Source organism: Hypanus sabinus, chromosome 26 (genome assembly GCF_030144855.1).
Source record: "Hypanus sabinus isolate sHypSab1 chromosome 26, sHypSab1.hap1, whole genome shotgun sequence".
Lineage (NCBI taxonomy): Eukaryota > Metazoa > Chordata > Chondrichthyes > Myliobatiformes > Dasyatidae > Hypanus > Hypanus sabinus.
In genome coordinates, this window is record NC_082731.1 from 22,365,685 (window position 1) to 22,375,984 (window position 10,300).

Below are 10,300 nucleotides of genomic sequence, written 5' to 3' on the forward strand. Positions count from 1 at the left end.
CACGGGTCGTTGTTGCAGGCCCTTCTGTCTTTGATGCTTACATCACTGGAAGCGACAAAGTGGTTAGCGACTTGTCACGTTACCTGAGCGTCAATATTTAACATATACACTGGGAAGCTAAACATTTTTCCTTACTTTTTTTTCCCTGTGCAGCAAAGTGTGTGTGTGTTGTGTGTGTGTGTGTGTGTGTGTGTGTGTGTGTGTGTGTGTGTGTGTGTGTGTGTGTGTGTGTGTGTGTGTATATATACATATCTCCTCATGTTGACAAGCGCAACGTTTTCATCTTATTACCCATTGCCCTGGAGGAGGAAATTTCTTGAAGTACAAATATAAAATATCTCTTAACGCTCCTTGTGTATATACATCTTTAACTATCATTATATTTTAAAGCTAGGAATGTTAAATCCGTTTTTATTTGTTCTTACTTTCTCGGCAGCAGTATTGGATCATTGCACATGTGGAAACACTGGCAGTATTTAAGTTAATCTTTGCAATGTCCAGCAGATTTATTTTAGTGTACGAAGTTTGGTTATTTCAAAATAATAACGAATCAGAGAAGAAAAGTTTTTAGTTGTGTCTCTCTATTTGAAGGGAAGTGTTTTATTTTCCAACAATATAAGCTCCTGCACAAACAGTGTTATTATGCATTGAATGAAAAGTTTTTCGAAACAAGCTGTTCCACCAGCTCAAATATTTCCATAGTCTAGTTGGGAACGTTAAGCGTAACCAGTATTAAAATTAGACTTTTCATCTGTCTCCAACTGATTGTGATAGTTTCGCACAGGTTAACAATTCCGTGTGCACGTCTTCCTCATCAAACAACTACAACGTTGCTGAAAATCAGTCATTTAACTCCAATATTATGAAAACTAAAGGGCCAAATTTCCTCCAAATTCCTCCAAAACAGGAAGGAGAGGCAAATCATGTATCAGCGGGTTTCGCTGCTGGAACACAACTGACATATTGGTTTTTATTTAAGTATTTTGTTCTTTGTTCCGTTACTTGAACGGACGTCCAATTGGTTTCATCCTACGGTAGTTAACACTAGTTCTGTTTGTCAGATTTCATAACCGAGGAATTATCGGTGTACACAATAACTTTAACCAACAGAGCTAAACAGCGCGATGGATAACTTGATGCTGTAATTGAACGTAGAGAATCGATTTTTTGTGAACCATTCATCTGAATGAAAGAAAAAAAACAAGTATGGATGAAACGAACGCATCAGACAAGAGATGCAACGGTGACTGAGAGAAATGTCGATAATTTCGAAATGAGCACCCAGTTCAATGGAAACTTCCCCGACCAGATGTACTGCGAGCTGTTGTTAAATATTGTGACAATATTAGCATGTTATTATAATTGTATAATATTGTAGAATATCAGGCCCGTTGGCATGTTATTATAATTGTAGCTGTAACATTTGAGTAAAAATTAGATGACAAAATGTAGACACCCACTGTACTGTTTGGTGTCGCAATAAATTCATCACTCAGGTCAAACGAATGTTAATCAATTGCACATAATTTCCAAGACTTCTACAAAATCAGATAAGCATTTTGAGACACTGTAATGAGTTAACGAAATCACACGTTGCATTTCCAACGTGGCCATTGTTTCAGTCTGCATCTACTTGCGAGACGTGCCGCAGAACCAGCTCTAACTATATGCTGCCCCCTAAAGTCTGCAAATTGTAACTTTTAAAAATGGTTTTTGTAGTGGCGTTCTGCAGCTCGGCAGTAATGTGGGCATCATGGCACAGAAAAATACGGAGGAGTCGGAGATACGAGCGTCAGATATTCTGAAAGGAACTGTCGCACTTCCCTTGTCTACTTCAGCCGAAAACCGGTCTGGGCAATCAGAGGATTGTTCTCCACCACTTCCTGTTGCATATCTCTTCAGTAAATATCTCAAAGGTTGTCCGGGATATTGCATGTACCAGAACAGGGTGCTAGCAGCTGTTGCAGGGTAGCTGCAGTTCAGCAGCACAGGTTGACCTTCCTGAACCACAATTACTGCCGGATCCTGGATTACCATATATTCAGCACTCGCGTCTGGAAGAATAGAAGAAACTTATGAGCATTTCCCGAGGGAACGACAAACCAGAGGAGGCACACGATCATTATAAACTGAACATACCGTGTAGTGCAGGCAAAATTATTAGTGACCAAAATCGGATTGCCCACATGTCTTCTGCTTTGTCGAGTACTCCGAGCAACGTCGGAACCTGCTGATGTTGCTGCTCTGACTGGTTAACAGAAATGCTTTCGACGTATACCTCCCATCAGATTCTAATGATTGGTTCTCAGAAGGAGGGGGATGGAGCGACAAAGAACATTATAAAAACATAACTAAGCGATTGGTTGCTTTGACTTCAAGTTGAACAGTAATTGGTCAGTCAAGATCAGCATTGTTTTAACTCTCTTTCTTACTATACGCCCAGGCCACACCTTTTGTGTCTGTTACAAGAGAAACAATGTCACGCAATCTATTTCTCAGTTTAGATGGCATCTGTTAAAAATGCGTCTGCGTCATCGTGTAAGGGGTGACTCTGTTTTCCTTTGCACAGATATTACCGATTCACATAAATGTCTACCGAAATGCAGGGCATAATTTCTCTATAGGACCAATGTGTCCACATAGCATACGTGAAAACGCGTTATCCTTGACAACAAAGACACACGTCGTATTGTGAAATCCAGCTATATTCTGTCGATGTGTATCTTCCTCACAGCTGGTCAATACTAAAATAAACAAGCAGCTGAATTAACACGGCCTACATTAACATCAGAATGTGTCGTTTCCTATGATGTGGTCGGCCATGATTTTTGCCCTGATTGTTCTACTTGTTGTTGTTTTTCTTAATAATTAGTTTTTATTGTTGTTATTGCTTTTAACCATGGCATCCTTCGTCTGTTACTGGTGTTTTTCATCGTCTTACGAGCATTGAATAGGTTTCAAGCATATAATTCCTTTCCATACGGTATAGAGCTCTGAGACATAATAGAGTTATTTTATACTCCATGCCCTGGGACAACTTCAGAACGACTGCACAGGATCTTAATACCGCTACACCCACGTCCTTCTGATTTTAAAGATAAAAGTCTGAAATATCATATATATATATATATATATATATATATATATATATCATAATAAACAGCACAGTCTGCTGGAAACTGAAGGTACAGAAAATTTAAAGATAGCTAATTGACATAGCCAGTTTTTTTCTGGTGTGTTCTGATCGCTTTTCAGACCTGTATCGATACATCTAACTAAATGACCGAAACTTTATCGTCAAAGAAAATGGATCTATGCTGTAACTTCCAATTCTGTATAGCAACACGGTTTTCAAGCAGTTAGGCACGATGAAATACGTGACTGGTTGAGGAATGTCCATTAGTAGTACTTGACTGTAATTAGCCCATCGGAAAGGAAACTGCCGTTCGTCTGTTGCTGAGTTCAAAGGAATGATTACTTTATTTTCACACAGGTTTTTTGAAATTGCGGAAGCGACAGTCAATTACAAACTATTAACATAAGTGTATTACAAAGATATCGAAGGACGATCACACAATATGAGAGAACAAATCAAGATAAAACAAGTTAGGAATAAACCAGAGAAGACATTAGTTAGGAGTAAAATATCGGGGGTGGTGAGATGCAAAATCGAGGCTATCAAAAACGTCAGCACATTCTCTGTCTTTTACGTTTTCAAATGTGGATGCATATGGCTAGAGAATGGTCTAGTCACGACCATTATTATACCTTGAAGCAATGGAATTTAACCATAAACGTGGACAGTTCTGTTTTTTTTATTCTTGTTTCTGCAGATGTTCCCTCGCCTGTTTAATTGGTCCAACATTCTCTGTGTATTTTAATGGTCCAGGCATCCTATAATTTTGTATTCATTTCTGTGGCAATCACTGCCGGAAACGCTCAGGGACTTTTTAACTGAAAAGTTAATATTAAGAGCAAATGGATTAAATGCAAATATCATTGACATAACTAAGCCCATAATTTATTGATTTAATGTGCCCATGTTTAAAACCAATGTTGTACGTTTGCGGAATGCATCCCTCACAGCATCGTTCTCGGTTTTCATATTTCATATATAATTTTCATATGGCGAAAGAGGTAATGGGACTGCATTGTCTAATTCTTTGTAGTGAATTAAAACCTCATCCTGAACAATGTCAGAATTTCTCTCTCTCTCTCTCTATCTCTCTCTCTCTCTCTCTCTTTCTCTCTCTCTCAGAATCTCAGAATCTCAGAATCTTTTCGATCCACTTACCAGCCACTGAAGTAAGTCTCACTGGTCCATAATTTCCTCGGCTATCCCTACTCCCTTTCTTGAATAAGGGAAAACATCAGCAACCGTCGAATCCTCCGGAACATCTTCGTCCTATTGATGACGCAAAGATAATCGCCAGAGGCTGCGCAATCTCCTCCCTCGCTTACTGCTGCAGCAGTGATACCCCCGGTCCGGTCCCGGTGACTTAGTCAACTTGATTCTCTCCAAAAATTCCAGCACAGCCTCTTTCTTAATATCTACGTGATCAAGCTTTTCAGTCCGCTGCATGTCATCCCCGCCATCGTCAAAATACTCAAAGTGAAAATTTAGAGGCAATGTATTCACCTCTGCCATCTCTTCCGGTTCCATACACACTTTTCCTCTATCCTACTTGAATTGTCCTATTATTTCACGTATTATCATCTTGCTCTTCACATACTTGTGGAATTCGTTGCGGTTTTCCTGACACCTAATTGGAAAGGTCATCTGATATATCATATTTTTTATAGTCTAGTCACACAGACGTCCATCGACAATTTTCACTCAATATTCTGCGCTTCGACTCGTTCCTGCAAATCTCAGCTGAACAGTCGTTCGGTCCTCTGTGCCTTGAACACAAAACATAGCTGCAGAATCTCATCAAATTTTAACGAAACTCAGAGCTGCAAATTTCCTGAGCGCACATCATAATACGAAGTTGGAAAAGAAGAGATTGATTAAAAAGTAGCAGTGAATGGTGGAAAATAATTACTTCAGAATGAGCAAAGCTTCCGACTGAGCACTGCTGGTGCTATTGGATGTTGAAAATAAAGATGGCTGCAAATGTATTGAACCCACACTACAACAACTTGTCGCTGCAGCATTATATTGTGTTTCTATCTCTGTCTCATTTATTCAACAGGCTGCTGGGCAAGGTGATCAGCATTTCTACTCCAAAAGATTGTTACTGGGGGAGCCAAATTGGAGATTCAAGAATCTCCATGTAGAACCACCTGCAGGAGTTCCTGATGATAACGTCACTTTTCGGTAAGTATATCTATCCCAGTACATTTCAAACATTTCTTGAATGTCAACGATAGCATTATTTTGTTACTCATGAAATATCTTTGAGTAAGTTACGAGCAGCCTAGCAGAAATGTGGTCGTTTTTTTCCACTCTTTCCCTCCTATCCATCTGGACACATATGTCCTTCCATCGTTCCGTGTCATCGTTATGAGCCGTTGCTCATCAGCGAATATGAAGTCGCTGTCTGCAGACTTCGAAAAAATTTCTGACTAGATGTCATTAACAGACTCCCATATGTTTATCCTGCCTGCTACCTTTTCAAATATTTGAAGAGTATTATTTGGACAATAAATACGCTCAGATAAACCACGATCTCCTTTTGCATAATTCATCAGGAGCCTACAAACACGTTGATGCTTCTTTCTTAAGAAGTAAGTAAGGCAATATTAGAGACAGATCTGATATATTTTTTTCTCGATTAGTCAACAGCATTCAAGACAATCTGCTCCATTCTTTTAGTGAAATGCAGAACGACGAGAAAACTAATATAACACCTAAATGCAGATTGTAAACAACCGATAGAATTTCATACGTTTATTGGTATCGTCAGTGCTCCGGCAAGCATCCGGATTATCTGTCTCATATTGCTTCAGGGTTGTTGTACCCCGTTGACTTTTTTCAAAGCCCGAAAATCTTATTTGCTGCATATGTTGAGACGAATTTTGTAAATGTTGATATTGTATTTGTTGTCCATGTTACAGACTCGACATGCAGTTTCCCGATTAGGGAATCGTGCCGGTAAACTCCAAAGTCACGTTTCACCTCCCGTTTCTAAATTTTCCGCGGTTCAGAAACTAGTTTACTCCATTATTCCCTTTACCTCTGTACATGGACATACATCTTCTGCCTATGTTACCTCTGTGCTCGTTTTCTCTGCAACGTTAACATTGACCTCCCTTCGAATTATTTTCTGTTTCGTCTGCCAGATTAGCCATTGAGCTTTGAACTCCATTTTCATGCTCATTGACAGACACGGGGATAAAGAGATCACAAAACCGGCCCCGAGAAGCAACAGTAGTGGCCAACAGCTTCGCAGAAATGTAGGCGTTTATTTCCACTCTTTGCCTCCAATCCATCAGGACGCTTATGGTCCTTCCATCCTTTCGTGTCATCGTTATGAACCGTTGTTCATCAGCGAATATGAAGCCGTTGTCAGCAGACTTCCAAAAATGTTCTGACTAAACTTCATTAACAGACTCCCATATGCTTATCCTGCGTGTTACCTTCTCAAATGTTTCAATAATATTATTTGGACAATACATACGCTCAGTTAAACCACGATCACCATTTGCCTAATTCATCAGGAGCCTCCAAACACATCGATGCTTCTTCCTTAACAACAGCACCTCAGAAATTGCTTACCATTGAATAATGTCTAACTGGCTTATTTTTTCTTCGTGTTTTTTTTTTTTTTTTGCCACCTTCTTTTTCAATCAACAGAGCGACAGCTGTAAATCTACGGGTCTTCGTCTCTCTCCCTAAAAAAAGGCAAAATATGTCTCCCCGTTTCACAGCAAATGGGGAGATCAACGCAGAACTCGCTGATATGCGATGTTAAAAATCTGTTGCGTTGCATTTTCCGTGCTATGACTTCAGAGATTCAGCCCTAAGATACTCATTTATGGACACATAGCCGGCAGCTAACACACTGCTCCCGATGTTTCCTGTTCTCCCGCGACGCCTCAGTTAGGGCCAACGGTCTTCAGAGCAACACAAATCAGACACCCTGTATGCTTGCAAGCCTTCGATGTAGTCTCTATGTGAAATAAAGAACGCCAGTCGTGATGCATCGCAAAAAAGAATGTAGTTCGGATTGTAACTCCAGATTAGGGTCTTCAAAATAAACTTGGAAAGGATAAAAAAAAACGAGATAACAAAGTTAGAAATAGAGCTCTTCCCGATTCGCAAGCAAAGGAGTCGGTTTTTACCGTCAATTTGACATTGCTCCACCTTCCTTATGCAAACTAACTGCTACGGTTTCATTGACCTTATGTTCCCTGAGCAAATGTATTTCAAATCACAACATCCAATCCAGTTTCCCTTTTCTCGTGTGTTCAACGAGAATCGGATCTAAACTTTCTATATCATTGGCATGCTACAAATTTCATCCGGCACCCGCCTGTTCTATCAATCTTCATGAATTCTGAGATCAGACTTGAAAATCGTAGCATTGCCTTATTTTACGCAATTACGGTTGTAGTTCGTACTGGATATTTGGTCAACTGTTTGGATGTCTGCAAACATCTTCCAAAGTTGTTTCTTTCTTTTATCCGTGTACATTTTATTTTATTCTCTACCTGATAGCATTCATACCATATCTAACATGTTCTCAGGAGTTGCTTTTAACAGAGATCTATCGTTGCTGCTGTTAGGAAACATGAATAAAATGAATTAGATGCCTATACACAGAATTACCCCTGCAAAATGAGTAGAATTTTACGAACGCTTTTCTCCGGGTCTTCTTTCCACTTACAGTTCCACTTACAGTTGCAAAGTGACGCACCATCATATCATAGATCGGGATTAGTTACATGTCAATTTAATCGCCGTACTGAGAGACACTTGCAGTGTCTTTAACAGCGTATTTTGATAGAGTGTTTGTGGTGAAAGCCTTTGACGATCTGGTCACTGCTAACGTCTAGTCCATTTTCAGAAACAGTGAGACGGAATTATAATGATTAATTTTGTGACACTAGAACAAATTCCATGCAATTATCGTCTTTTTTTAATGCAATGATGAAGGGAAAACAATAGGTTACCTGCAAACCATCAGGGAAGTTTTGATAAACCACGGACAGTAGATTTACTGTTCATTATAACGATCCGTGCAGCTCAGCAATGCAATGGCTTCTGTTTGACATCTATTGAGAAGAGATATTCCTCTACGAAAAGAGGAACGGGGGCCTCAAGGTCGTATCAAAGAAGACAGTGTGGACGTAATAACAAGGTAATTGTTTACAGCGTTATTTCACGTAATAGTTAACGCTACTGTCATTTACATTTTTTGCCACCGAAACAATTAAGATCATCCTGAAACAAAATAATAATGAAGCGCAGCAAGTAATAGAGTATTGGAACATTTTCTTCCAGGTAGTTTGCCATCTAGAGAAAGATAAGAACGACTCAAGGTTACTATTACTGTACCACCACGCGTTTCCACAGTACCCAAGTATTTCTGGTGAAGGGCTGTTAACTCCTTTCCGAAGCCCTTTGCTGCGGAATGCTCTAAGATGCTGGCGAGATATTAGTATGTAGCAGCCTCACGAGACTCTGGATTTGGGATTTACCTAACGTTATGTGGGTTTTCTGGTGTCGTCTGTTTTGTCTTGAGCTTTTGTGACATTATTCTGGAAGAACGTTGTTTCGTTTCTTAACGGCATTGCAGTAGTGGTTTCTAAATGACAATAAACCTAAATTTATTTCAAGTTAGATTCGATTAACGGGTATGCAGAATAAAAAAAAAACCTTTACTTCGAGTATTGATAATCTGTGCTACGCACTCAATTGACGATCGTGAAAAGCGGATATCTACCTTCAAGGTGTTTGTCCATGACCGAGAACAGCATTACACAAAGAAATAGAATATATCCAGAGAAACGTGGTTATGAGATAGCGCTTCCGCAGCATGAAGCAAGCAGAGATACGAATAAAAAATTCTGCGTATAATCGTGTCCATTCCCTATCTCCTACTGAGGATATTCTGAGGACACACATTTAAATGCTTCAACATCACCAGACGAGAGTATATACTTTGAAACGTCCCCATCATAGTTTTCCGCAACGCTGGTACAACAATTGACATTATTCTATTGTTGTATGTTATACAAATGGCTTAAAATGCGAAGTATGACATGTTCAGGATTCAGAAAAAGGCTAATGCACCGCCCTGGGTATGCTATTCGATATCATTGTCACCTGCTAATATTTCAATGTGTGGAGTGGCATTTTGCACTTACGTTACTTTTTGTTTCCTAGATAATGAATTATCTTTCGTGTAATCTCTGATTCGTTCACAGCATGATATGCAGAATGCGCCCCTATATACGTAGAAACATCTGCGCAATGCAATGTCTAATAATATGGAAGCAGATCAGTGTAAATAATGCGTATTTGACACGATGATTTTCGAAAAATCGATTTATTCATACATTTATACCTAGTCTAATGCCAAATGGTTGTGAACTTTCATAACAGAAAAATAAACAAAAAAAATAAAGTAGAAAATATTTTGCATCATCATCAGCTTATGTCTCAACATTCAAGAGGAATTCTGTTCAATATTTAAGATCGCGCAATCTTGGTCAGAATAAGGATGCTAATCATCAGGCAGCTAAGGCCAGCAAGGTGTCTATGGCCCATGTTTAACACTAGAAAAGACGTCCTCATTCTGAGACTAACTTCATCTTAAACAACATCATCAATATGGAACCTGAATTATATTTTCCTCTTCCAATCTATCGACATGTTTTGCTTATTTTTTTCCTACGTTTTCTTTCTCTTCAGGTCATTCTCTTTATTATTGCATTACGACTTTAGAACATCCATTCCTTGAACGTTTTATTTTACATTATTTTTGAATGGAAAAAAAAAACATTAGGATGCCAAGAAAGAAATATAGTAAATCCAGCAGGTAGTTTTGCTTCTTAACGGCCGACCCGAATCTCCAAGGGCATTGTTCCATCATATAAACGTCAACTGATATCATTTTTGTGAACCATGGTCAAAGGTCTCCATAATTTGCACATTTAGAAAATAGTTTTTTGATTGGTTCATGATTGCCACACCTCGCTGTCGCGAAAAAAATTGTGATGGAAACGCTTGGCCAGTCATGTCAACGGTTCATCAACCATGTGGCTGCTTAGCACTGTCATTTAAGTGCATTTTCACAACATCATTTTCTGGCATTTATTACTACTCAGCCCTCAACACAGTTATCCCCCC

At 39.1% G+C, this 10,300-nt stretch overlaps 1 gene segment (V, D, J or C); it reads right to left on the minus strand.

The window, feature by feature from the left end:
- Positions 1-1,677: 1,677 nt before the first annotated feature.
- On the minus strand, positions 1,678-2,226 carry LOC132381695 (T cell receptor alpha variable 12-3-like). The segment is given in 2 exon segments: positions 1,678-2,054; positions 2,140-2,226. Coding segments are annotated over 2 exon segments (426 nt in total).
- Positions 2,227-10,300: the final 8,074 nt, after the last annotated feature.